Source organism: Cyrtonyx montezumae, unplaced genomic scaffold (assembly GCF_038088225.1).
Source record: "Cyrtonyx montezumae isolate F1298 unplaced genomic scaffold, pur_monq_1.0 scaffold_3, whole genome shotgun sequence".
Lineage (NCBI taxonomy): Eukaryota > Metazoa > Chordata > Aves > Galliformes > Odontophoridae > Cyrtonyx > Cyrtonyx montezumae.
This window is the reverse complement of record NW_027072034.1, coordinates 101,680,013-101,707,988: the sequence shown is the minus strand read 5'-3', so window position 1 is coordinate 101,707,988 and position 27,976 is coordinate 101,680,013. Positions and strand designations below refer to the sequence as shown.

The 27,976-nt window shown below is 49.4% G+C and overlaps 2 protein-coding genes across 2 annotated transcripts in view; both read left to right on the top strand.

Annotated features, from left to right (window-relative positions):
• Positions 1-3,968: 3,968 nt before the first annotated feature.
• Positions 3,969-19,992, top strand: WNT5B (Wnt family member 5B). Its single transcript, XM_065741161.1, has 4 exons — positions 3,969-4,075; positions 4,552-4,799; positions 11,003-11,295; positions 19,297-19,992. The coding sequence occupies exons 1-4, from the start codon at positions 3,996-3,998 to the stop codon at positions 19,753-19,755; spliced, it is 1,080 nt and encodes a 359-aa protein (XP_065597233.1). The 5' UTR covers positions 3,969-3,995; the 3' UTR covers positions 19,756-19,992.
• A 7,800-nt stretch (positions 19,993-27,792) lies between these two features.
• The window catches only part of ADIPOR2 (adiponectin receptor 2), a 38,522-nt gene continuing 38,338 nt past the window's right edge, over positions 27,793-27,976 (top strand). The window contains exon 1 of the mRNA XM_065742593.1: positions 27,793-27,877. The gene's annotated coding sequence lies outside the window, so the exon portion shown is untranslated. The remainder of the gene's footprint in view (positions 27,878-27,976) is intronic.

Below are 27,976 nucleotides of genomic sequence, written 5' to 3'. Positions count from 1 at the left end.
GAGGGCAGAAATAGCCAGTGCTCTGAAGAATGGAGAAAGAAGGCAAACTGTAAGGCTTCCCTGATTCAGCAGGGGGGCTGGCTGTGTGCTCACTTCTGAGCACCTGGATTAAAGCTTTGCTGAAGGGAGATGGGTCTGCGCCACAAATTCAGTTTTGACCTTCTTACCCAGCCCTTCCTGCACCTCTCTTGCCCTTTCTGTAAGGTGAAGTGTTTGCCATGCTAGCTAATGGTTAGTATTATTTTCACTAGGCTGGGCTGTGTGAGAACGTCTCTGAAGATGAATTGGAAGAAGAGAGAAATTAAATCAAGGTGGATATTAGGAAACATTTCTTCTCAGAAGGAGTGGTGCTGCACTGGCACAGGCAGCCCAGGGAGGTGGAGGAGTCAACATCTCTGGGTGCTCAAGAAATGTGGATGTGGCACTGAGGGATGTGGTCAGTGGGCACAGTAGGGGTGAGTGTGTGGTTGAACTGGGTGATGTTAGTGGTCATTTCCAATCTTCATGATTCTATGATTCTAAGGATGTCCTGTGCTTTGCAAGGTGAGAGTTAGGAGAGAAATACTTAAACCAGCTGCTGCCTTCCCCTGGGCTGCTGTGGCTCAAATTGTTCCCTCAAACACTCCCTCAAACTGGCCTGCCATCTGTGCCACCCACTGGTGCCACCAGTGACTTTGCCATGCTGTCCTGCCGGGCCTGAGATCCCTGCTCGGATACCTCCTCATAGTCACTCCCACCAGGGAGCTGAGGTGGGCTGCCCATCATAAACACAGATGATTTCCAGGCAGGTGTGTACCTGCAGGGATGGCTTTTTGCTGCCGCCTTCTATTAAGCATCAGGGTGCTTAGCCATGAATTTAGGGAGAAACATGTCTTGAGATCAATTTTAGTGTCTGGCCTCTTCTGTTGTTTTCAGTACTTCTCCTTTCCTCGCTGTCTTCTTCCATTCTTGTTCTCCATGGTTAGGCACTCCAGGGACAGCTGTCACCGTGCTGCTGAGGCTGGCAGCTGTGACTTGGCATTTGTGCACAGCACAGCCTGGTGACAGTGAGACCAAGTGCCCTTGGCCAGGGCAGGCATGGAAAAATGAAGGAGCAAGGTAGCGGTGAAAGGAAATCTGGATCTGTCAGTGGGGTGGCAGGTGATGAGATGCAGAAAAAAGTAGTGCACGAGCATATCAGGAGATCAAACTGAGCACACAAGTACCAGAAAGGAGCAGAATGTAAACGGGAATAATCTGCCCTTCCAGCAGTGATAGATGACAGGGCAAAGGCAAGGGGAGAGAGATGGGCATTGGGGTGCTTGGAGGAGGCTTTGTCACGCCTTCTGTAAGCTGGACCTGTGGAGTGACTGCTGCAGGTGAAGTAGTAATCATAATACGTATCAAATAGCATGTCTAGGTCATGAAATGTGGGCACCAGTGTGACACCACAGTGACACAGTGCTGAGGGTGGGGCTGGTTGTCAGCAAGGAGCAGCAGAATCCCAAATGGGTTGTGAGGATAACAGATGATGTGGTTTCTGGGTGAAGGCTGCAAGGGACAGGTCTATATTCCCTGTACAACTGATTGAGCAGAATGGGCAGAGGTGCAACTTTGATGAGATTCCCGAAGCCTTGGTAAGAGCTGTGGTGAAAACCAAGCCTGGCTGCTGGAAACGGAGGTATAGTAATGTGGTATAGTACGGTACGTCTCTTGGTGCTGCCCACAGCACAGATTTACACACATAAACCCTCCTTCCAGAGAGCGTAGCCCTGTGTATCTCTGCTGGCTCCTTGAATAGAGGAGACTCTACTTAAGTGAACATTTTTCCCATCTCAAGTTAAGTGTGTCATGTCAGTCCGGAGGGAGAGAGCGATGAATGTTTCTGGATACGCTGCACATTGCGAGGCATGAGAAACAGGCACTGACCCACAGTCGAGTCGCAGAAATAAACAGGAACTTGAAAGAGGCTCGTGATCACAACAGGAGGAATGCACGTCCAGTTCTCCCCAGTCTGGGAGAAGCTGGACAAGATGCAGGAATGGTGATTTAAGTTATGCGGAAGGAGACACTTTTCTTTCAGCTCTGCTTATAGCACTCAGTAAAGATGCGTGTCACACTTGGGGACATCCCACATTTTTGGAAAGCAGTCAGTATAGGACAAGGAGTTTGCTTGAGTAGCTCTCCTTTTCCAGTTTATCAGGGCTGTCCTCCAGCCAGAGCTCAACTTTTACACCGCCTGCCAAATCTTTGGGAATGATCTCATGGACACGACCTCCCTTTTCTTTCTTGGAGCCTCGTGTCTTCGCTGCGGTGCATGGGGAAAGAGCTCTCCAGCGTGACTTCCAACACTCGTGTGTGCAAACTCATGCTTCGGGTGCAGTTGTCACCTCTGAAAACTGAACAAAGGCAAACAGAGGTACTAATTTTAGGCAGCACGGTAGGCAGTTGCCTAGGGCAGCAGAGGCTTGAGTGCATGAACCCAAGCGTTTTGTTTACTGAACTGAAAGCTCCTTTTAAAGACCCGTAGGGCAAGTAGCAACAGATAGCAGCAAGGAAAGGGGCCTCGGTGGTATTCTTCACACCACGTGCCAAACACTTGCAGCTTTTGATTTGGGAGTCACCAGCACCTCCATCATCCACAGCCACTTGTGCCAGCAGAAGTCTTGAGCTGGAGTTCAGAGTTGCAGATGTTTTCCACCAAAGCATCTCCTTCCTCAGCACCCATGAGGAGACGTGATGAGGGCGAAGGGTGGAGATGCACCTCTCCGTGTCATTTATTTGCGTGTATGTGTGTGAAACAGCCGGGCCTTTTTTATCTTCTTGTTGATTTTATTTTGTTTTGCCATAGTTCTTCCCACTGGCTGTGTAGAAATGAAAAGGTGACACATGCTCCCCTCCATCAGCGAAAGGATTTTGTATATCTGAAGCCGGCTTGGAAATTCTTGGGGTGACATCACACCGTGTCTGTGCAGCCTCATTCTTTGTCATGGAAAAGCCATTCATCCATACACGACTTCCTTCCTCCCCAGACTCCCAGAGATAAACTTTCCGTTCTGTCTATTCCCCATAGAAGCAGCCCCCAGCCGTGGCTGTGTGCACACAGTCCTCACCGTCCCTCCGTTGCGCTCGGGGCCGTGGGAGCAGGGAGAAGCAGGGTATAACGGTGTGAATGCAGGCACGCTGTGGGTCCCGCTGTGCTGGCCGCAGAGCTCCCATCCCACACGGGCTGCGGGTCGCACAAGGCTGTTCTGTCCCAGGGCCCATTCCGGCGCTGGCAGCCGCACATCTGCCTGCCAGGTGAGGCGGGCCACCAGCTGCAGGTAGAGCACATCTGGACGGGGCAGGAAGCGGAGCGTGCTGCAAACAAACACAGCAATTGCACCGTGAGGAATTCGATAAAAAATATACTTCGGCGGGGCCCGAGCCGCTGGCTCTGGTCATTTTGTGGCTTGGGCCGTGCTTGCAGGCAGAACAAAAGGCCGGGTGCTCGTGGCACGGCTCTGGCCTGGGATACCCAGGCCCGGAGGTGGCCGTGGGGACGTCCGTCTGCGGTGCGTGGCGTGGGGTCGTGGCAGGACTGCGAGCATGGAGATTTGAAGAGCCCCGACGGCTCCCGCACACCTGCCGCCGCGGGGCTGCGGGCGCCGGCCCGTCCGGGGGACACGGGCGGACCACCGGTGCTGAGGGGAGGGAGGGAGGGAGGGAGGAACTTCAAAGTCCGCTGTGAAGCTGCGGGGAGAAGACGGGAGGGAGGACGGGGCCGCCGGGGTGGGGGGGGGGGAGGGGGCTCCCCGCTGCCGTCGGGGGCGGGGGGGGGCGCGGCCGGGGGAGGGTCCGTGGGGTGGGCGGGGGCCGGGGGCCGCGCCCCGTCTCACGCAGACCCCGCCGTAGGGCTCAGCGCTTCTTCTTCTCCTTCTCCTCCTCCTCCTCCTCCTCCTCCTCCGCAGGGCGCCCCGTGCCGGCGGCCGCCTCCGCGGGGGCTGCCCCAGCGCCGCCGCCGCCCGCAGCCCACCATGACGGGGCCGAGGCTGGCGCTCGCTGCCGCGCTCCTCTGCAGCTGCACCTCGCCGGTGGCCGACGCCAACTCCTGGTGGTGAGTGAGGGAGGGAGGGAGTGAGAGCGGGGCGCGGGGCTGCGAGCGGAGCCTTTGTCCGGGGCCGGAGGCGACCCGGGGCGGGAGGAGTGCGGCGGCCGAGTGCCGTATCGCGGGGTGCTGTCGTCGCCTGCCCCAAAAGCTCCCCGGTTTTGGGGAGGTGGGATGCCAGCGTCCCGGGTCGGGCTGTGCGTGAGGGAGCGATGGGGGGAGAGGTCTCCCGTCCGCTGCCACAGGAGCCCCTTCCCCGGAGCATCTGCCCCGAGGGCACCGCTGCCGGCGCTCCGTGCGAAGCGGGTCCCGCTCCGCTCCCGCAGAGCTCTGTGCCCCCTATCCATGCCGGGTTCCTCCCGCTCGAGCCCTGGGAAAGGCTCGCATCTGGCTGCGCGGGGAGGGCGAGGCAAGGAGCTCATCCAGCCCTTGGGACCGGCAGCGCTTGTGGGACCACAACCTCCGCGCGACGTTTCTCCGTGCAGGTCGCTGGCCATGAACCCCATCCAGAGGCCGGAGATGTACATCATCGGCGCGCAGCCCGTGTGCAGTCAGCTGCCGGGGCTGTCCCCGGGGCAGCGCAAGCTGTGCCAGCTCTACCAGGAACACATGGTGTTCATCGGCGAGGGGGCCCGCAGTGCCATCAAGGAGTGCCAGTACCAGTTCCGGCAGCGCAGGTGGAACTGCAGCACGGTGGACAACACGTCCGTCTTCGGCCGGGTCATGAAAATAGGTAGGAGCGGCGTTCTCCCTTCTTACACGCGCGTGGAAGCGACGTGTCCCGTTAGCACCGCTCCTAACGCTGCCCCTAGCTTGTCCGTTCCCTGCTGCGCAGGTACTGCCCACGCTGAGACGCGGCTGGAGCCGGGGAGGTGGGACATGGCTTGCGTTTGTTTGAGTGCTGGGTTGGACGAAGGGAGAGAAGCTGAGCTGGGAACAACGGACTTAATTATCGTGCCCTGCATCTGGACTGCCCTTGGACAGGGAGCGTGGCCCTGAGATGTGGGAAATACTGGCTCCCCCCTTGGGATCGGCCCCCTCCTCCCTTCTGTGCTGTTTTCTGTGTAAACCGAAGAGATTTTTATAATTCCTGCCCTGCTGGCTGTGTGGGGCGCGTTGGCAGGCCATCGCTGCACTTGAATTGAGGTGTGACCTGGCTGCATTGTCCCGGCTCCTTTTGAAATGCAATCATCTGATGGCAAGAAACTGAGAAATCCGGGCTGGGTTTGATGTGTCCGACAGCCGGGACAATAAAGAAAAGGTGTTAAAGCAGCCACTCTCTCACACGCACTCACATGCACATACCCCAGCCCCTGCGAGAAGGGGTTCTTGTGTCGCACCCACTCAGCTGACGCTGAAGAATCCAGGGCCAGCACTACTTCTCAGCTGTAGGGTCAGGGGGATCACTTAATGAGGGATGGAGAACTGTTTCCTGCAGCCTCGGCTGCTCCCAGCTTCTCTGAATGCCTTTCAGGCTCGCTCAGAAAGCTTCAGAACTTTAACGTCGAGGCAATAGGGCGCTGGGGCGATCGCTTCCATTCAGTACTGAAATTCTTACATGTCTCTCTGGAGGATTTAAGGGATTTTCCTGCATGTCAGTCCCTAACCCAGCCCATCAGAGCCGTTCCCAGCCCAGCCTTTCTGCTCATCTGTCCAGCTCACACCCCAACAAACCCCCTCTTCCCCGGGATGCGCCCTTGGGAAGCACATTTTCCTGACACATACTTTCAGCTGCTGACACACATCCAAGGCATCTGTGCATCCTTGATCTCTCGCTGTTTGATAGCAAGGGTGGTGACCAGATGAGGCAGTGCGTAGTCCCAGGTTGTCAGTAGAGCTTGTGCTTCGGGGTATGAAAACTGCAACTCAGCCAGAGGGAGCGGACAGCAAATACCCTTCTGGCATCCCTGCCTCCTGTGTAACTTAACATCCTAAAGAATGAAGAAACGTACAGATTGCCAGAGAGATCCTAGTGACCTCACAAGAATGTATGGAAAAGAGCGCTCTTCGCCGGCACCTTCCTGCAGCCCCAGGCTGATCCAAACCTGAAAAAAAATGTAGCGTGATCTGAAGGGGAAATACAGATGGGAGGTGAAGGATAGCAAGCAGTCGGGAAAGATCAGCAGGCGAATGGGAGGAGGGGAAGAGATGGGTGTTGGGAGATGAGTGATTCCTCTGAAAGGCTGTAGTGATGGTGGGGGTCAGTTTCTTTTCCCAGGTAGCAGCAATAGGATGAGAGGCAATGACCTCAAGTTGCACCAGGGGAGGTTCAGGCTGGATATTAAGAAAAACTTTTCAGAAAGAGTGGTGAGGCACAGGAATAGGCTGCCCAGGGAGCTGGTGCACTCACAGCTCCTGCAGGTGTTTGAGATCATGTAGAGGTGACCTTAATGACTCTGTGATTCTATGACCTCCTTTTTAAAACGAGTTTGTTGCTTTTAGGTTAGTTTGAGAGTAGTTTTGGGGTTTGACATGGACAGAGGTGGTGTGGGTATGTGGTGGTTGTGTGCAGTGATCTTGCTGCTGTTTAGTTTGTGCTGGGGAATCTCTGGGAGGGACCTGCTGGTGTCTGTGAGGCAGTGGCCTGTGTGCGCCCCCTGTGTAAGAGCCTGTCCCAGCAGAGAGCTCCTAGATCCTTTAGATCCCTGCTTTGGGGGAGTATGTTCAGACAGTGTCTGCAATAAGTTGCTGTGGAGGGGGATGCTGCCTCTCCTCCTCCCTCTTGGCTCTGCCTTCTGATTTTACTTTTGCTGACTTTATAGTGAGATGCTAAGACAAGAAAACAAACCCCTTAATCTCACAGGTCATGTCAGCTATAAAGCCATTCTTCCCCCGGGTTCATGCTGTGTGCCTGTCTCCTGTTCTCAGCCCCTAAACCCAGTGCTGGACCACAGCCCTATCCCTGCACGTGGTGCCAATGGAATGAGAAGGGCCTGGAGACTGGAATATCTGCAGAGGCGTTCCAGGGAGATGTGGAGAGGGGGAAGGAGATAAGGAGGGCCCAGAAGGTGTGCGGTGTGCCAACAACCCGAGGCTGCCCACCCACCGCTGCAGGCATGGCATATGCTACGTGACTTCCCGAGCTGCCTTAGATTATTGAGGGGAGGAGAACCTACCCTGGCCAAGTCTGAAGCCTGGGAGAAATTCAGGAGGGTGTTCACTCAGAAACCTGGAAGGTTGGTTTGCTTCCCACCTCACAGTGCTTGGCTCAGCGCAGGGATGGGAGAGACACTTGATCTGTGTTCAGTTACTGTGCGTTCATTTGGTGTGTGCTAGCAAGGCAGTGCAGCCCAGCAAGACAGGGATTTGCCAGTAGCAGCTTTTTAGTGTTGATTTTTCCCGGTGTTTGTGTTACTGTGAGAGTCACCCTTAGCTTTAGAATGTAATTCCTGGCTTATTTGACAGCACTATCTGCTACTGTACAAGATTTCATCCTTCTGAAGATGCTTCTTGTCCTGTCAAGGCAGATTTTAGATGGCATATGTGTGTATTCATACATTATATACATACACATTCCTTATTGCTGCGTTTATGTAGAAGAGGGCAGAGCACCCAAGAAGTTCATGTCGGCATGTCCCTGGGGGAGAAGGGAATACACAGCCTGTAATCTCCCGCGGAGCAATCCTAAATGAGTGAGGGGGACTTCCAGGTCAGTCAGTCCTCTTTGGAGCCAAAGATCTTATCTCTTCTGCCTTTTCAAATGCAAAACGGAGAAAAAGAGCCATAAAAAGACAAGAACAAAGAGAAATACTTTTCCCGGAGACAGGAAAACTTCAGGGAAATGCTTTTTTTTCCCCTTTAGTCTTTTGAAGCTACAACTTTTCCATTAGAAAAAGCTAGAGCAACACGCTTCCTTCTCTTTTGCTTCGTTCTGGCTGCGGTGGGTTCCTTTGTTTCCCTCTTTCAGCTTCAGGAGGCCTGATGCCCGGCAGGCAGAGCGGGGCGGCACAGCCCCACACAGCCCTGGACTGTCAGCAGCAGAGTGACAGGCACCCACCCACAGGACACAGGTTTAGGCACTGGGATGATGGTGTAGTAGTGTGGACGACTAAGGTGGGTTCTGAGAAGATGGGGTGACATCCTCAGGCTTTTTCAAGGCTGGAAGCATGTTACAAGAGCAGAAATAACACAGTGAGGAGACCAGCCAAAGGATCTGTAAGCCCACAGATTTGTTTTTTGTTAGCGCAGGGTTTCGTGCTCACATCTGATTCTGCCTCCCAAACCAAAAGTGTGTCAGCTGAGCACCACAGTTTGTTCTGCTTCACGTGCAGCCAGGAATTAAAACTACTGCTGCTTGCTGCAGACTCATCTGCCACCATCCCAAACTTCTCGTGCAGATCCAGAGACTGCACCATCTCGAGATCCTTATGCAGATGTAGGGACTGCACGTGAGTTGTGTGCCGCTCCATCTGAAACGTGGGTAGTTAAACAGGGACAGTGAAAGTACAAAGCCAGCCTCCGCCACAGCGTCAGGGATCCTAAGCACCTGCAGTCATGCAGCCTCTGCTGAGCAAGCTGCAGCCCCAGGAAGTCCTGTCCCTGTGTGTGTTTCCATCTCTCCAGGTACGAGGAGTGAGGCTCCTGCAGGGCACTGAACAGGAAGGCTGCTCTGCCTGCAGGGCTCCCACCGCATGGGCACAGTGGTAAAGCTGCACAGTGGGCCGTTGCCTACCCATGCCATGCAAACAGCTGGACTGGTTACTGCAAAAGGACCACAGTTGCCTGGTGGGCTGGTGTCAGCTGAATTGTCTTGACTGGGAGTAGCTCCTCTTTGCCTCTTGGTCCAGGAAGGTTCTTGGGGCACAGTCCTCTCCCTTATGACTCTCCCTTGCATGCTGTTTTGTGCAGCATTTTATCACTCCTTGTGCACGTGGCAGAAGCCCTTAGTGTACAGCCCTCATTTAGGGGAAAAAGAAAAAGAATGCCGAGCTGTGGTGCAAGGTGGATGCCATTCACAGCCTCGCCTTTGTCTTAGGTCATTACCACTAAGCTGGTGATAAGCCGCTATTAATTGCAGAGTGTTGGCACATGCAAATTCGAACAAGAGCATACCAAAAGCATCACCTGGGTCCTGCTGAGGGAGCTGGCACTGAGCAGTGGTGACAAACTGCTCCTGGGGCACCTGCCCCGTGGGAGCATCCTAGTTTATTGGAGAGCATCTGAGGGTCAACTCTTGATGGGGTTTGCTGTTCGCAGCCCACCAGCATCACATTGCTTATTCCATGAAGCTTTGGCAGTTTATCACCTGGGAGCATGGTGATGCATATAGTAACTCTGGAGGCGTTGGTTTAGGTATTTATCACAGTGTATGGTGATACGGAGGTGTGGATTCCCCCCCCCCCCCCCCCCTTGCAGAGCCATGACAATTCACAGCATTTGGCTCAGGCTGCAATGTTCTGGCTGCACTGGTGCCCAACTTTGGCTGCAGTGAACCTGTGCCAGGAGCAGAGAGAGTAGATCTGCTGCAGCTGCTCAGATGCATCCTGAGCAGGGCTGTCTCGTGCAGGTGAAAGGAGAAAGTCACAGAATCATAGAATCGTTTGCATTGGAAGGGACCTTTAACAGCTCTCTGTTCCAACTCCCCTGCAATGAACAGGGACATCTACAGCTAGATCAGGTTGCTCAGCACCCTGTTCAGCCTCACCTTAAACATCTCCAGATTTGGGGCACCCACCACCTCTGGGCTTCACTGAAGGCTTTTCATTTATTGTTGTCTGCATGGGAAAGTCTGACTTGGTCCAGCATTGTGGTTCTGTAGGTGTTGGGAGAGCTTGTGCCTTTGAGTGGAAAAATGGTTTCCTGCAGTTTATCTTGAATCAAGTCTTTGCTGACTGTATTTAACCAAAATGAAACTGGATGTGCCCCTTAAATACGCTTGTCCCAGTGGAAGTGAAGCAGTCCTAGATTGGTGTCTGGCTGTATGAAATGCTCCCCTTGCACAGCCCCAACCCTACTGGTTGTTCTCAATGGCTTTTGGCAGCGTCTGTACTTTCAGCAAATAAATAACTTGGTTCCTCAATGTTAAAATCAGAACATCCAGAGGAGGGCCACAAAAATGATCCCAGGGATGGAACAGCTCCCCTACAGGCTGAGAGCTGGGCTGTTCAGCCTGGAGAACAGAAGGCCCTGCAGAGACCTGAGAGCGGCCTTTCAGTGCCTAAAGAGTCTCTGTAAGAAGGAAGGGGATGGAGTCTTTAGCAGGGTCTGTTTTGATAGGACAAGAGGAAATTGTTTCAAAGTAGAACTAGAGGGGAGATTTTGATTGGATATGTGGAAGAAGTATTATACAATTAGGGTGGTGAGGCTCTGGCTCAGGATGCTCAAAGAGGTGGTGGATGCCCCGTCCCTAGAGACACTCAGGGTCAGGCTGGACGGGGCTCTGGAGATCCTGATCTAACTGTGGGTGTCCCTATTCACTGCAGAGAGGCTGGACTAGATGGCCTTTAAGGGTTCCTTCCAACTCAGAATGATTCTATGATACTAAGGGCTGTCCTGAAGCACAGAGGGAAGGAAGGCTGAGCAGTCCCTTCCTTTGGAGCTGCTGTTTCTTTTGGGCAAGGCTTAGCATTTCCAGAGCTCTTAACTGGGCAAACAGAAAAATAATAAAAATAATAGTCCCTGTGGAACAGCAGTACAAACTCATGACAAACACATTCTTCTCCAGAATATCCTCCGGGCCGTATCGGGAATCTCAGCCCCATTCGTGGTGCATGTCAGAGTCAGGTTTGGCTCCTGATCACGGAGAAACTGCCAGCACTGGGCAGGCAACTGCCTGGGGCTGTTATTGCGGAGGGAAAACGCACAGCGGATGCCAGCCCGTGTTAGGGCAGTTCTCCCTCCACCAAAGAAAGGCTGGTCCTTTTACACTTGGCCAAACATTTAATTCTGTAGCCAGAGCTTTTCCGTCATTAATTTGTTTCTCCCGTTCTCTTGCAGGTAGCCGAGAGACCGCTTTCACCTACGCCGTCAGCGCCGCTGGCGTGGTGAACGCCATCAGCCGTGCGTGCCGCGAAGGAGAGCTGTCCAGCTGTGGCTGCAGCCGCACGGCCCGGCCCAAGGACTTGCCCCGGGACTGGCTGTGGGGCGGCTGCGGGGATAACGTGGAGTATGGGTACCGCTTCGCCAAGGAGTTTGTGGATGCCAAGGAGAGGGAGAAGAACTACGTGAGAGGCTCCGAGGAGCAGGCTCGCATGCTGATGAACCTGCAGAACAACGAGGCTGGTCGCAGGGTAAGACGAGCACTGACCCTTCCCAGTTGGTGAGATTCAGAGGTCGTGAGGCAGCGGGATACCGCGTTGTTGGAGGTTGGTGAGGGATAGTCCAGCGGTGCCCCAATAACTCCTATTAAAGTGGTGCGGTCCCATTCTCTGCATGTTTTTGTCTGTTGACAATGTGGCATTGCAGTTTTAGTGGCTGACTTCTACTATCACTAAAGCCTGTGAGTTCTGGGGCCTGCTGAGAAGCTGGATGGCACCTATGTGCAGGCGTGTAAGCCCTTGACAAACAAACTAGGTGCTCTCATGGCCCGCTGTCCAGGTCCGTGTCTCAGAAATGTGCTTCCCTGAGCTGCCAAAGGGACAGGGTGACGGGGAAGAGAACGGCTTGCTGATGTGTGGAGAAATCTTCTGCCAGATTTTTGGGAATGTAAGGCCAGAAGCAAACGTAGAGTCAGGCTGCCTGGCTGCCTCTGAAACTTACACCTTGCTCAGTTGCAAGTTGGGCAAAATAAATAACTCGCACCAAGGCAAAAGGCATTTTCTGAGAAGATGGATGGGTTTGCTCTGCAGACCACTAGAGATGGAGAATCCATCACCTCCTTCAGAGTATGCTACTGTCATTAATCACCCTCACTCTTTCGACACTGCACCTCATTATCATTTGAATTTATCTGGTGTGAGCTTCCAGTCAGTTCTTCCTCTGACTTTCACAGCTAGATTGAAAGACTCTTTACCAATCAGAACTTCCTCTCCATAGCCTTATTTATCTGCTGTGGTTTATTCACTACTCTCTTTTCTTTTTTTCTGAAAACCGTGGTTGAGAATTTCAGTCTGTCTCACTTGCAGATGTTTTCATCAGTTGTCAGATTGCTTCCACATCACGTTAGTACCCTTTCCAGTTGTCCTGTATCCTTTAAAACTCATACACCAAAATATGTGCTGAGTTTTGGCGTTGGTCTGACCCATGCCATAAATACAGGTGAAGTTACCACCTTTTAATGCATCCAGTATATGTGTGTTTGCTTTTTACACAATTCCTGTGACTGTGATTAACAGCCTGGAAGGTGTACCATTGTTGATGTGTAATACAACTCCGTAATTCCTCTTCCTTCCAAATATAGGACAGGAATACTTAGATGAATATTTTTGCCATCCCCAAAGAGTGTTTAAGAATGTTACCGTTCCTCTTCAGTAGTAAGCTTCTCTGAAGTTAATTTTATATCTAACACACATTAAAAATACCATTACATGTACTCAGCCTTGCTCTTTTACACATTCTTAACTAATATCCTGTTTCCTTATCAGTTTTATGCCATTAACTGCTAGTTATTACTGATTTACCTTTCCCTTTCCCACGCGTGTGTTGCTTTTCTGCATATAATTTTAGCTTCATTTTGCCACCAAAGATATTTGCTCTGTTTTTTGGTTGTGAAATTGATGTGTCAGCTAGAAGCACTGTAAATACTCTACTTCTTTTGCAAAATGAAATAGAAGTAAATTTGCAGGAGGCAGAAAAGGGCAGACTTGAGAGCTCTGAAACTCACTGGGTTTTTGTTTGAGTTGTTTTGTTTTAAATTGCTTCTTCATTTCTTTTGCTTGGGAAGGTGGAGAATCTGCATTTACTTAGAAAGGGCAATCATCCCTCATGGAGCAGTAATCTAAAAGCGATGTCTTCACTGCATTACATACTTAGAACATCTTGTATGCCTGGAGTCACGAATTTGGATTGCTTCAAATAAATGTCCTTTGTATAACAGGGAGTGAATGTTACCAGCCTTTTTAACAGCTGGTGCTGTTGCCTTGTGAGAACCAGGGATAGAAAATAGTCAGTGGTTTGAAGGGGTGGCTGAACGTCAGTAACATCTGACTGAGAAGATCAAGTTAGAAGATGCTTGCTTTGCAGCGTGGCTAAAACATCACCACGACTTACTATTGCTGTTGTATGTGGTAGAAACCGAGTTGTGACTTCAAATGAAGGCATGGTTTTGGGGGGGAAAGTTGTGTCTTCTTTAAGGATACAGCTAAAAGCAGTTCTGTGCTGTCTTTACTACAAGTGCAGTAAGTTGTCTGAACTGTGCTTGGAGTGATGCAGCGCTTGTGCCTCTGCAGACAAGACCCTCGAGGCAATTTCTTTGTCTCCAGTTAGCTCAGGACCTGGGCTGAAGCTTTCCTGAGAGCCCAGCAAAAGACAATGTTATTCCAAGGTTGTTTCTGGTAGACTCTGTAGAACAGATGGCCACAGAAAATAACCTTAGATTAGGTGAACGCGAGACGTTTAGATTAAATTGAGTGGAAGTATAAACCGGTGTGTAATTAAGCTTGTGGATTTCAAAGAACAAACTCTGATAAAGTAAGGGAGCCAGTTAGTAAACTCAGCCGAGGAACTCGATGTGGAGGAGGTCTGGAACTTTTTCAAGTCCAAGATGCTAAAGCCATTACAATCCTGCATGCCAAGCAAGAGGAAAAAGCTTGTAGGAAGAATATCCAGACCTCACTGAATGAATAACTACCACAAAGAAGCTGTTAGGAATAGACCAAGAGCCTATGAAGAATGGAAAAAAAGAACCGATAGCAAATAAATAACAAAAACTCTGTCTTAGAGGTCAAGAAGTGTAAATATGAAGTGAGAACAGTGAAAAATCAAGCTGAGTCAGACCTTGCAAAGGGTAGTAATAGAAACAGCAAAAGTTTTGTGCTTTTTTTTAAACTTAGTAAGTTGAAAGAGGCTGGGAGAAAGGAGCTGCTGTTCACTGAGGATGGGGCTGAGTAAAGGCAGAGTAGTTTTGTTCCCCAAACTAAGTGAGTGCTTCACCTGGGGCTTCAAGTCAGAATGAGACACTGCTCACAGGGAGGGCTACCATTTGTCTGCTGCTCAACAGAGAGGTCCTTTTCTGTCCTCAGCACTTCTACCTAGAGGAGTCGATGCTTGCAGTGTCAATCCTCCTGAGACTGTGCTTTCTGGGGAGAGCAAGGGACAGTGCCCCAGGGACAGGCAGTGGTGATGCTGAGGGCACCCTGTGAAAGTGAGGAAAGGAGGTAGACAAATAGGGGAAGAGGAGATGAACAGCACGTACTGATGTTCGGGGCCAGCAGACCTGCAATAGGTGGGATTGTGCAGGGGGGCTGCGGACAGAAAGACGTTTGGGATTGGGTTGAATGAACTGGACGATCTCTGGAGGTCCCTTTCAACCCCTATGAATCTGTGATCCAGATGGAAGTCAAGCAGTGGCAGCAAAGGGCTGGGAGAATGCAGGGTAAATGGGACAGGGGTGTTGGGGTGGGTTGAATAGACGAAGGTTTGGGGGTAGCGAGGAATGGAGATGCTGGGATCAGGAAAGGAGATGAATATGAATTGATATAGCCTAAGACAAATCTGAAGTGACTTTGCTGCGAATTCTGGGGTTGTCTGGCCAGTACAAAGCTGCCTCTCCTCTCGGCTCTTGGAAATGTTGACATGTTGACGGGGCAGCAAAGGGAACTGGAAATGATGACCACCAAAGTGGAAGCAAAAACTGGGAAGCTTAAAGCCCTCAAGACACAGGAATAGCCCTTTTAGTGCCCTGGCACTCCGAAAGAGCTGGCACCTGGTAGCATGGGCAGAGTGACCTTGGTACTGTTCACAGGAACAGAAATTCTTGAATTTCTCAAAGATTGATCAGACAGTCTTTCAGAACATCACTGACGTTCTAAAATAGATTCAGTAGGTAAGTGACAGCTAAATGATTTAGCTAAACTTCTGTGAGATAATTCATATATTTCCCACCTGGAAACACTTGGAAAAGATGAGGCATACAGTGACTGTGGGATGGATAAGAAACTGGTTTGAGGCAAGATGTCAGCAAGTTGTGTGAAAAGATGCATATTGATCTTGACAAAGCTTAATTAGCAGAGTTCTTCAAGGACTCGCCTCAAGATCAACACTTCATATTTTTGCTTCTCAGCTTTGGCACAAGAGTTAGGAGTGGGATGATGAAACTTGCTGATTATGCAGAGGTGGCAGATATTATGATACAGAGGAGAAACTAATTTCACATCAAGCAAAACTATATTAAAGCAGTCCTTTCAGGGTCCTGTACGAAGAACACTGTTACTCATTAGGAAACTAGAAAGGGGTTGTATGCAGCAGTCAGCTGTAGGTGACAGCAGATGCAGTGTCTCCTAAGGTGGCAAATGCCCTGCAACATAAGAAGGAAAGTCTTCTTGTAAAACACTGGGGAATAGTAATGCCATTGTATTAAGCTCTTGTAAGGCCCCAAAATATTGTATGCTCTCATATTCCCAAGTAAAATGACCCCAGACTAGAGAAGGGTTGTTGTGCTTGACCCAAGGGATAGGAATCTTTTCTTAAGAAAGCAAGCTAGAACAGCTTGCCATGTTTAGCCTAGAGGAGTGAGAGCTGAGAGAGGATATGACTGATGTCTGTGTTAGTGTGAGAAATAATAGCGAAGGAAAAGTACTTTTTAAGCAAAAGGCCAATTTGGCACAAGAGCAAATGGGCATAAAGTGAAAACGTTTAGGCTGGAAATTAGAAAAAGATACTTTATCATTGGAATAGTGATCAGAATAATGGTGCCTGAAAACCTAATTGCTTTAAAAAGGGCACTCAATACATTTATGAAAAGCATTACTTGAAGTAGTGCCTACAATAGCAAGAGATTGTACTTAATAAGCAAGGAGGTCCCAGCTAGTCCTAAATTCCTGAATGTTTTCGCTTCTGAGATTTTGGTTTTGCAAGTAAGAAGGTGCCTATGCAACTCCGTACTCCTGAAATTGGTGCTGCAGGAAAGGAGTGCTGGAAGGGGATGCAGCAGTGAGCACTGCTAAGTGACCACCAGTGGCCATCCCTTGTGCAGCCTCACTCCCGCTTCCCAGCCCGAGTTTGTGTGGATGATGTTTCTGATTTCTGGGCAGGTTTTTGGCAGGTGTTCCCACTCAGTTTCCTCTAGGTGAGACAGTTCTCTTGAACCCTGTGGAGCTCTGAGGGCAGGAGAGAGGATCGTCCCTACTCTCAGCACTTCTCATGAGGACCTGAGAGGGCCAGGAAGGAAGCTGAGTCCTTTTATCTTTCAGGCACTCCTGACCCCATCACCCCTTCACTCCACGTCACAGTCCGTGTGGTAGTGCTCCTGGCTTTATTGCCCTTGTTTGTTTGTCTTTGGCTGTTATCTCAATATGCTCTTTCCTCCCATCTGTCTCTTTTTTTTCCAGTTGGTCTCCATTACCCTCTCTTCTTTTTCTCATTCCTTATCTGTCGCCCTTGTCAGGCGGGCTGTTGTGGTCAGTCCTTCTGCTCTATTTACCCAGTGAGCATATGGCAGTCCTCAGTCATCAGTCACTCAAGCCAGTGCCAGGAGAGCCTGGAAGAGGGTCTGGCTAATTGACCACATAAGAATTCCCCATTAATTCTCTTCCTCTTCCCATACTTGCAAGAAAAGAATTGGAAGAGAACTTGGGCTTATGGGAAGGGCCTTTAAGCCTTTCCATTAGAGGCATTTTCAACCTGCTTAAGTGGCACGGCCATCAATCAGACCCTGCCTTCAGAAGTACACGTGGGGTCTGTTATTCTTTACCTTGACCCTCGCCCAGTCAGAAAGAAGCCCCCCTATTTCCTCTGTGTTCTCGCCGTCTGGGCAGCCAAGAGGAGAGGGGAAAGCCATTTAGAGGCTGAAGCTGGGGTTACCTCAGCGGGATGCCGATGATGGGGAGCTGAGCGGCGCCATGTTTACCTGTGGTAACTGGTAGCGCTCGTGTTCCCCCGCACGGCCATCACCCACACGGCCCAGATGTTTTGAGCATCAGTTGCTTAAAGCCAAGTCGGAGTGAACTCAGCCCCATGACATTAGCTGAGAGAGATCGGGTTGCAGTGTTTTTCTAAAGGAACAAAGCCTGGGATTAGGAAGAATCATAATACTTTATAAAAACATATGCAAGGGCAAGGGAGGCATGAGTGGCCTGGGATTTGACGGAACCATAACCAAAAAGTGCTAACTAAAGCTCATAACGAGCAGACTGGCAATGCAGCGAGGATATAGTAAGTGTCTGAGGCTCGGGAAATTCAGCTGTAACTCTGTCTGGTTGTAGTGCTAGCAGGAGTCCTTAAGTAGCAGTGTGGTTGGTCCTCCACACTTTACCATTCAATCCAAGACGACCACTTAACTCCCAGCCTGTTCCTGGTACACTGCACTGCGAGCGACTGCCTCCACAAATTGAGCTCCAAGGAGCAGAACTAAAGCTCCTCTGTTTTCAGGACTCAGCCCATTGACTTCCTTGGGAGCTGGGTTGGCCTCCGTGTGATTTAGCCATTAAGCCCAATTGAATCTTCGCTAGCTGTGAAAAACACTAGGTGTTCATTAGAGCAGGAGTCGGCAGTTGCTTTAGGAGAACTCTGACCTCTCCTTGCTAGTCCGCAGTGTAGTCATACGCAGAAGGCTCTGTTTGCAGGATCGCCTTAATCGCTTGTTTCTTGGCAAGTGAATGTGGAGAGCTGAGAAACCTTCTTTGTCAATGAGTGAGGCAGGAAAGGAACCTCAGACTTGGGCTGCTTTCTTCAGCAGAAAGCCTGGCTAGAAGACGTATTGCTGACTTCTTCAAAACATCCTATTTTTTCTCACGTTCCTTGATCTCCCCACCCCAGTTGCAGCTGGTGGTAATTCTGCAGCCGATGCCAAATAGCTGTGTTTGGCATGTGGGATTTGGCAGAGGCCGTGCCCTGCGAACGTGCAAGAGGCAAGATGGCCATGGGAGAGCAGATGTCAGCCTCATATGTAAAGCGTAAAGAGCTCTGGAAGTCAAATGCTGTAACACTTGGTAGCTCTGACTGAATGCGGATGCCAGCTCTTCACTTTGTAAACTCTGAGTTCCTGTTAGTGCTGACAGGGTCTCACATAGCCAGCAGTTCGGTACCGCATCTGAAATTAATGGAAAGAACAAGCCTGACCTGCGCATGAGGGTCTTGTTTTTTTTTCATAGGTTTTGAGCTGTGTTATTCTAAAATGTTTTTAAATTTCTCTCTCTCCTCCCAGCTAGTGCAGGGAGAAGGAGAGTGAGGACTGTTCTCCTTTACATCACATACTTGCTCTCCTGAGGGTTTTACACTCATAAATTCTCAAGAGCATTTCTTAATTTTGGTGTCCTTCCTTGCAGTACAAGGTGCTGCGTTTTCAGGGGTGAGATGCATCTCTTAGACTTCTCTCTTAGATACCTCTCTTAGACTTCTGAAAACTGAACTTTTTTTTCGGAGTATTTCAGAGAAGACAGTAGCAAAAAGCGTGTTTGCTTTTTGAAGCATATGCCCTTCTGCTTTTCACCAGTGATTTTAGTGCAGTGGAGTATATGGACACGAGATGGCGCAAATTTGCAGCTAGGGCTCACATATCTGCTGTTCCGGTAACGCATCGAAGAGATGTGGATGGCTCTGTCAGTGTGAAGGTGCTCACCTTCCACAGAACGACTACCATCACTGCTCCTTGTTCTCTGAAAAACAGGACTACTCTGGAAACCACAGGGAATGAGATCCTTGGCAGAGAGAGAAGGAAAAGGCACAGGTTCATAGATTTGTTCCAAAAGGATGCAGATCTATTCCTAGAGCATCAGTTCCTGTTTTAGTTGGCAGGAAATGAACAGGTTTCCAGGTGTTCCCTTGTATCAACTGTGAAGGGAAAAATATGCAGTAGGGTGGTCCATGGGGCGTGGGGAATTTCCGTAAGCACATGGATAGGGCTCTTCCCTATGGTTTTTCCTGTTTCTGACCATCAAGTCAGCAATCTGTCAGAGGAAAAGAAGGTGGGGTGAGGGAAGTCACGGTTAGCAGCGATGTGACCAGAAATATTTAGGGGACTGGATTGTAGCCAGAGGAAGAGGAGATTTTTATCTGTTCTGAAGGATGGAACAGCAGAATTGGGGTTGGGGGCTAATCAAAGCTGTTACAAAAATGTGACTGTGGATTCATTGTACTGAAAGCCAGGTGCTGGCTTAGCGAGAACGCTGTCGCTGACCATACTCCTTTTCCTACAGGCCGTGTACAAGCTGGCGGACGTGGCCTGCAAGTGCCACGGTGTGTCGGGCTCCTGCAGCCTCAAGACGTGCTGGCTGCAGCTGGCAGACTTCCGCAAGGTGGGCGACCTACTGAAGGAGAAGTACGACAGCGCGGCCGCCATGCGGATCAGTCGCAAGGGCAAGCTGGAGCTTGTGAACAACCGCTTCAACATGCCCACGCAGGAGGACCTGGTCTACGTCGACCCCAGCCCGGACTATTGCCTGCGCAATGAGACCACCGGCTCGCTGGGCACGCAGGGCCGCCTGTGCAACAAGACCTCAGAGGGCATGGATGGGTGCGAGCTGATGTGCTGCGGACGGGGCTACGACCAGTTCAAGAGCGTCCAGGTGGAGCGTTGCCACTGCAAGTTCCATTGGTGCTGTTACGTCAAGTGTAAAAAGTGCACAGAGATCGTTGACCAGTACGTCTGTAAATGAAAAGAGCCACCAAAGCAACAAATCTATATTATATAAATCTATATAAATATATTTTATATTTGTATAAATAAACAGATGATGATAATAATTAAAGAAGCTTATTTAAGAGACATTTTGGTTTTGAGATTTCCCCCGTCAAGACGGCTGCTTTGCCATCCCTCCCCTTTTGCCGGGGAGTGTGTGTGTGTGCATCTCCCCTTGGAGGCTCCGGGCAGGGCGAAGAGGCCACAGAGGTGCTGACAGAGCGAACCCCCCTGCACGCACGCACACAACCATTTCAGGACAGAAACCAAGTCGGCAGCAAGGAGAAGGGTGGGTGCTCCCTGCTATCTCAGCGTTGCATCTCAGCCTTTTGCACTGTTCCTGGACATCTGAAATTACGGCCAGGCGTGGCAGAGTCCTGGCTGTCTGAGTGTCAAGCCCTGCCGCCCCACTAAACCCCAGTGGGGATTTTGGAACCAATTCTTGATCCCTCTAAATGGTTTCGTCACGTGAAAGGGAAAGTTAGCCAAAGCTCATGCACAAGAACATAGCTTAAATTCCCACATAATGTATTCCTGGATGCTGCAAAGCCCATGGCATGGTAGCAGAAGGTCTGACTGCTGCTCTGAGGAGGGAAAGTGAGACCTGTGGCTGGGAGTCCCAAGTGAAGCCAGCACCCAGCTCCTCCATGCTGCCTGGACACAGGGGAAGGCTGTCCAGCTCAGTCTACATGGCAGTATACAAGAGGGAGAACTTCTCCTTTTAAAGCCATGCTGAAACTTGTCATTGTAGAGGAGAAGTGGGCGATGCCCAGGGACGTTTGCAAAGGAGATATACTTCATATTCTGCCAGAAGTTTTGCGCACACGACTGCATAAGCACTCCTCATGCCGCTGCCATCTGTCCTCTTTGGGGTGGGTGCAGGTGGTCACCTTGTTTGGCTCTGTAGAATCCTCCTCACCACCATCCCAGATGTATAGTTTCTCTTTAACATTAAACACCCCTCAACGAACCCTCTTTCTCTCTGTTGCTTGTGTATACGTGTGGTTTTGTTTTATTCTTTTTGGGGGCTCTTTATTTTGCTGCTTTGTATTTCAGAGTCCAGGGGCCTTGCTCTCCCCCAGCATAAACTAACTGCAGGTAAGTTTGACCCCGGGATTACGTTCACCACTCGAAGCCTTTTGCACGCTTTTTGTTGGTATATAAGAGTGTAAGAAAACTGTCCCAGAGCAGAAGTCATCACCGATACCTGCTACCCAGTCTTACTGCTTTGGAGTCCAATTCATGAAGCAGAGAACAAATGCTGTTTCTAGCATGAGACTACTAGCCTCATGGCATCTGCCGAGTTCATTTGCAGTCAGAGAACAATCAGGAGAGGACGGTCCCAAAAATGCAAGGCTTTGCTAATATACATCCTCTTTCTTACTGGCATTCCAAGGGGGTTTCTAACTATAAATTTTAAAATGCACAAAATATGCCAATAAGCAAAGGGGCAGTCGTGAAGATTATTATTATTTTTTTTATTAAACCTCTGTTTCTTATAAAGTATTGCAGTTTTACAGATTCCACCATTTCAACCACCAGAGAAGAATTTATATGTACCTTTCATACTTCAAATATTTGAGGAGTCCAGAAAAGCAGAAGGAAGAAAAATTATGTTTAATAATTAGGAGCCGCTGTTTTTTTAAACCAATGCGTCCCATTTTTATTTTATTTTTTTTAATCCAACAGGCAATATATTTGCTGGCATCCCAGAATGCAGTTTCTTGGAATATAAACACTGGCCTAGATTTATTTTATTATATAAAATCCAAAGCCAGTGGTATTGTAATTCAAAGTAACGGAAATAGTTTTCCATGCATGGAAAAAATGTGAGTGCAATGGCCTGATCCAACTCCCATTAAACTTCAGTGGGAGCTGGACCGAGCCCAAGATCAGATCAAATGTGTGAGCTATTCACTCCTGGGATACTATATGTTTCTAGCCCAGCAATAAAACTTGCTCTACCTTGGATGCATCTAAAAAGACCTCTCCTCCCACCATCCTCACTTCATGTTCTTGTCCATCCTCATTGCATCAGTCCTTGAAGGTGTCAGCTATTTGTATACGGCACCCTCAGGCATTGTTAATGTGTCTAATAACTCCAAATGATTTCACTTGGCCTTCCCAATGAAGACCACACATTTAAGGGAGTCCCAACTCTCTTTGCCGTTTGGCACCACAATTAATTTTGTGGGTGTAAACAACTTCGAGAGCGGAAAAGTTGGCATTGTTAGGGACTGCTATTCATCTGGATGTCCCTGAGTATGTCCTTCTTTTTCCACCCTAAATTGTTTCCGGATGGAAAAACGATGATTTTGGCTATTTGTCCCAGAACTCTGGACCTCGGGCAGCCTGCTCCGAGCCAGTAGTTCCTACTGGACTGGGACCATATATAGAGATAGAAGTGACCATTCTTTCCCACCTTCTCCCTTGCACCCACCGCCCCCCTTTTTTGTTGTTGTTGTTGTTGTTGTTTTTGTTTTACAAGACCTAAGTTTCAGTCTTCTTTCTGGGAGTTTTGTATCCAAAAATGTGATTCCACTATGCGCTAACTTAAAACTTAATTTCTATAGTCTCAACCCATCACAGAACCAATCCCCTCAGGGTGGCAGTAAGTATAAAGTAAGAACACGCATGTTCAGTTTGATGTAAAGCCAAAGAAAGTCAGACAGTAAACTAGCAGAACTGCTTCTTTACCGTGGAAGTTCAAAGATGATGGGTTTGAAGCTGTGTCTTGTTAGGTATGCAGAGTTGTAGAGGGATGTGGGGATGAGGAGCTAAGCTTCGTTCTGAGCTCTGCCAGTGACCTACTTTGTAGTCTTCAAATAGCTTCATTCCTTTGCATTGTACTCTCCAGTCTCCTATATAAAACAAGGAACAGAATACCTCCTTTTTCTGATGCATAGTGGTGGCTTGGGGGCACACAGGAGCCTCAGAAAGGAAAGGCTGTTCTACAAAACAGAGGTGAAGCACATAACTTGTTTTTGTGGCCTTTGAATATCTTGTAGTAAGAGTAAGGCTTAGGGATAGTAGCCTGGTTTGTGAATCAAATACCTGCCTGCTTAAATTCTCTTTACAGTTTCATATGGATAAGATATTCATACAATGTGCTATTTTATAGTGTGTGCCGGTAACTGACTGCCACATTCCAGCCATGAAGTCGCTGCACTTCAAGGCTGATAGAAATGACCACCCGTAAGTCATGTAAAACTAAAATATTTTGGAATTAAAGGCACTATGCAAATATGCAGTTATTGCGAGTCACTGAACATCAGCTCCTAAACGGAGCAGAACAGGATGCTAATCTGTCATCATTTTCCAACTGGTTGGTAATATGTAAGTTATAAGGTGAATGAATGAGGCCTTAGTACAGTCTGCTGCAAAGTAAGCTAAGCAACAGCTGACCACAGAACAAACTGAAACTTTAATTTACTAGTAATTATAATAAAAAAGGTAATGGCAGGGATGGGAGAGAATGTTAACAAACCTTTTAACACCACTGGAGTCTCAGCCACTTGCATTGTTTGGAGGTTCCTATTTTTTCTCTCCAAAAAGTCTGTGCCTACCCAGAGCTCAGTGTAACCGACAGACTGCTGCCTTTTGCAATTCGGGAAACAGCAACGCTGAACCTGACTTGGAGTTTAAGTTTACCTCGTGCTGTCTACACACACCCAAGTTTCATAGCCCTGATAAAGCACAAATGAAGCAGATCTTGTTCAGTCATATACAATCAAATGTGTAAAGGTCTCTCTCTGCTCACTTGAACTGTCCTGGGAGAAGCCTGGTAGGTTTGAATTACGCCATGGGAGCAATTCCTAATCACCTGTGGCTACAGAAATACAGGCAGGATTTTCATCAGCTGACACATACGCAGAACTCCTCAAGGAGAAATACCTTCCAGTGACTAAAGGGCATTTCTCAAGTATCTGTCCCAAGGTTGTCCGTAACCAGCTGCTTACATGGGCATTCATTTTCATTTAGCTTTTATTTAATGACATTAACTACAGTCAGATGAAGTAGTTTGTAGAAAATACGCTATGAAATAAAGTCCACTGGATGGCAGGCCCTGAAAGACTTCTTGTGCAGCAGACAATTGGTAGATATTGCTCTAATATTGTTCTCATCAAAGGGAACCCTTCTCAAAGTTAGACTTTGGCTACATCTAAACCATGGGTCCCAGAGGTACATGAACTGTGGTCCACAAATCCTGGTCATGCTCTGACTCTTTGCCAAGGTGGTGTGGGCACCTATACCCCATGCAAAAGGACTGACGGATGCACAGACCATCAAGCAAGCATGCAGACCATCAAGCATCCCAGCTCCAGTTCCAAGTGCAGAGAGCTGGTGGCTTTGGGACTGGGCCATGTCATGAGCATGCCAGCTCTGAAGTCTAAATATAACCAGCCTCAAAGATAAGCAAAATAGATTTCTGTGGCCAACAGGACACATACCAGAAGGGACAAAAAGAATCATGATAAGCCGTTGTAAATCCCAGAATAACAGTAATAAAAACCCACCGTATAATACAATGATCACAGCGTGCTCGTGCCTTCCTGTCGAATTACCCATTGTCAGAACTCTCCTGCAGGGCCTGAAGCTGTTATTGTTCTCTCTTCTTTCTTAGCTTTGTTTAAATGACAGTTGAAATCTATTTTTTGCATTAGGATACAAAAGGGCATGGCCTACTCGTAGCATTTCCTCAAAGAAAGAACAGGGGAACAAACAGTAGGGTCAGGAGTTCTCCTGCTTCTGTGAACTGGGAGAAGCATTTTCTTTTATTTCTTCACCGCACAGGTGAGCAGCCATACAATGGAAAGCAAGGCAGGGGTTTATTAAAGCTAGCAGAACTAGGGCTCAGTCTTCACTTGAGTGAGTGGAATCTGGAAAATTTACCTGATAGTAGCCAGAATTTGCATGCCTTCGCAGTGAGGCACACGGAGAAAGGGCTTGTGGGTTTCTTGCCTTGTGATAAAAAAGAACTTCTGCCTTTTCCAGAGAAAACTATAGTATTTAACCACTAGATATTGTGTAAAAGCCTGGAAAAGCAGCTGGAGCGTACAGGGGACGTGTGCCAAGAAAGTTATTTGGTTTTATTTCATTTGTTTGCCACCACAATACATTGTCTATTTGTTAATTTGAACTTTGCCACCTGTCCATTTCCTTGTAAGAGGGAAAGCCAAAGCATTCTTTCCCTTTCCACACGAAAAGATGTAGCATTACAGCCGTGCCTGTCCAACACAACCACCCCTAGAAGAAATACTCCCTGCTTAAGCACTGATCTGAGTGTTGCCTCAGCTCTGAGAGCGTGGTGAGAGAATGCCTGCAGCCCTCCTTTGATGTGATAGGATGTGATGGGAGGCCAGCTCCTCACACGCACGGTTTCAGCTGGCAATGCCAGAGTCACTCAGACCAGGGCCTTAACGGCCAGTGAGGCAGGGCTGTGCATCTGCTGGGCACCATAGGCATGAAGGTTTACACAAAAGTCCTTCAGGTGTAGTGGTGCCAGTTCTGTTGCACACTGGCAGAGAACAGGGCTGCCCGCTGGCACACCCATGGCAATGCATCTGCATAGCACATAGAGAAAGAGAAGTTACCAAATTGTTATCTTCCTTACTTCCATTATTTTGTAATGTCATTTTGGAAGAACAACAAAGCAAGGCTTACCTTTTAAAGTGATTTGTTCTTTTTACTTAAGAGGGAGCCTTGCTTCGATTTTTCCTGCTCTCAGCAGTGTCCAGGAAGGGACTGGGAAGCCTCCAAGACATCATACAGTTTTCCTTTTCTTTGTGGAATCCCATTAATAGTTGTGGTTGTTCTGTCTTTATGGTAAGATATCACTGCTGCCACCTTATTTTTATCCTCACAGCTTCATCACTCTTGTCTTCCTCACTGAGGGAGCTTACAATTCAAGCCAGAGCTCATTAATTTCTGCCTCTCTCTTCTTTGCATTTCATTTATTCTTCTCGAGGAGTTGGGACTGGCGGGCTGGACCTGGGTTATGTTCAGAGAGCAGGCTTCCACTGAAATGGCCTGGTGGTGACTCAGGGGACACACTGCCCACAAGGGAGAAACATGACAATCAGGTTGGCCACCTGAATGCCACATTACCTCCCACACTATGTCTCCAGAGGGAGCTGGGTTTGATGGCCCCATGGCATTGCCATCAGCCATCATGCTGGCTGCTGCAGTGAGCACCACCCCTCGGCACGCTGCCAGAGCACGCGATGAGCATGAGATAGGGAAGACTGTTGTAAGGAAATGCAAACAGAATGAGCAGGCAAAGGTTCACTAGGGGGCAGGAAAAACAGTAATGCCTGCCCCCTGCCCCCAGGCCCTGTCCTCATTAGCGCTGCCCAGTGCTGGTGTCACAGGGTTGCAGCCATCCTGGGGAGCACAGGAGACAGCAGATGTTTTGCCAGTGGAGATGAAGCAGTTTAAAGGCTTGCTGAAATAAGGCATATCCTGTAAGAAAAATGTACAGCTCTTCCTTACTCTAGGGTAGCTTTATTCTGAATCATGATTTGTCTTTTGGCTGTTCCTAGAGTGCCATATAGTTGTGTCAGACTTCTGCGTGATCGCCAGAGCATTGTGATCAGTACAGTATGAACAGAATGAAGCATTACCACGCAAGGACACATTACAGTGATGCCTTTCAGGGAAAACAACAACAACAAAACAAAACCAAACAGATGTGGAATAGAGCTAGTGTCACATTGAATGTCACAGACGTGCCAGAGCTGACTGTAGCCCAGCTTTGTTCACGGCCAGCACCAATGTTCAGCCAGTCCCTTTCTTTGGCTGAGAAAACATCAGCTGAGGGCTTTACAGTGGCAGCCACTTTGCAATTCACTGTCGTCATTCTGATTTTCATTTACCACAGGCAAATTTGCTCCCTCTCGCTCAGGAACAATAACAGAGTTAACTAATGAGCTTCCTACTTTCACAAAGTGCAGGACTGTGTTTAGAACAAAAAACATTCAGAGAAGGAATGAAGGCATCGAATATGGCATATTAATGCTCTGAACTCTAGGAATTACCTAAAAACGCCCAAGAAGTACGTAACTCAGTTTTTTGAAATTCGTCTTTCCAAATGAGTGGTTTACTCTGTATGGCAGAGCACAGCTTTGCTTTTTGATTGTTATTTATTTATTTGGTTATTTTTGTTTTACAGGCTTTTGAACCAGAATAAACCACTTTAATTCCGTTTATTTAATATTTAATGGAACAGTGCTCCTGTCTCAATTTCCCTCTCCATTGGCTGAGTACGCATTAAGTTACAGTGACAGGAAGTGACAGATGAAAATGACATGTAGTTTTACCGTGCATTTATTTTTTGCCAGCGGAGCTCAGTAATAACCCAAATTCATTAGTGCCATTTTACAGACGAAATACTGAAACACGGGGCAGGAAATAGTTCATGGCAGGGTGGAGCCGGGAGCAGACACTGCAGCTGCTCCTCTCTGTTGCGCTGTCAGAATGCGTTCAGGCTGATGAAGCTGTAAATACAGGCAGGAGGGCCCGATTTGGTGGGTGGCAGCAACGTCGCTCCCTTCAACACCCTGAAGATATTAATGACTGCGTCAGACGGGAACTGTTTTGAAGGAGGCAAGATGGCTTTTTTTGCACGCGAGGTTTTAAGGAATGCTTGTCGTAAGCTGGGAGGTATCCGGGGGCCAGCGTTTCAAACACGGATTTACAGGCGTGATTTTGCTTGCATCAACGTTTGCAGGCAGCTGTCTGAGGATGCCACCGGCCGCAACCGCCCGCGCCACGCTAACGGCGCCGGCACAGAACAAAAGCCCGCCGAAACGCCACCGCCAATCAGAGCCGGCTCCCGGCGGCCGGGGGGCGCCCTCACCCCTCCCTTCCCGGACAACGGCCGCCTGCACCCCCAAGACGCGTCGAGGCGCGCTGGCCGCCCTTCCTTCCGGCGCGCGGCGCGCATGCGCGGAGGGGCGGCGCTGATTGGCGGCGGCGGCCTCGTGCGATTATGACGCGCTAGGACCGGGAGGCGGTAGCGATAGCAGCAGGAGAGGGGGGGCGGCGCGGGGCGGCGGCGGCACCTCGCGGGCGCCAGGGCGGGCGCCGGCCGTTGCCAGGTGAGCCGTGGGGCCGGGAGGGCGCGAGGTGGGTGCGGGGAGCGGGCCTGCGCTCGGAGCCGCCAGGTCGGCGCTCGTGGCGCTGAGGGGCGGCGTTCA

Coding starts and splice junctions, on each gene's coding strand:
- WNT5B (XM_065741161.1), top strand. CDS start 3,996: ATGACGGGGCCGAGGCTGGCGCTCGCTGCCGCGCTCCTCTGCAGCTGC. Junction 4,800..11,002: donor CGGCCGGGTCATGAAAATAG/GTAGGAGCGGCG, acceptor GTTCTCTTGCAG/GTAGCCGAGAGACCGCTTTC. Junction 11,296..19,296: donor ACAACGAGGCTGGTCGCAGG/GTAAGACGAGCA, acceptor CTTTTCCTACAG/GCCGTGTACAAGCTGGCGGA.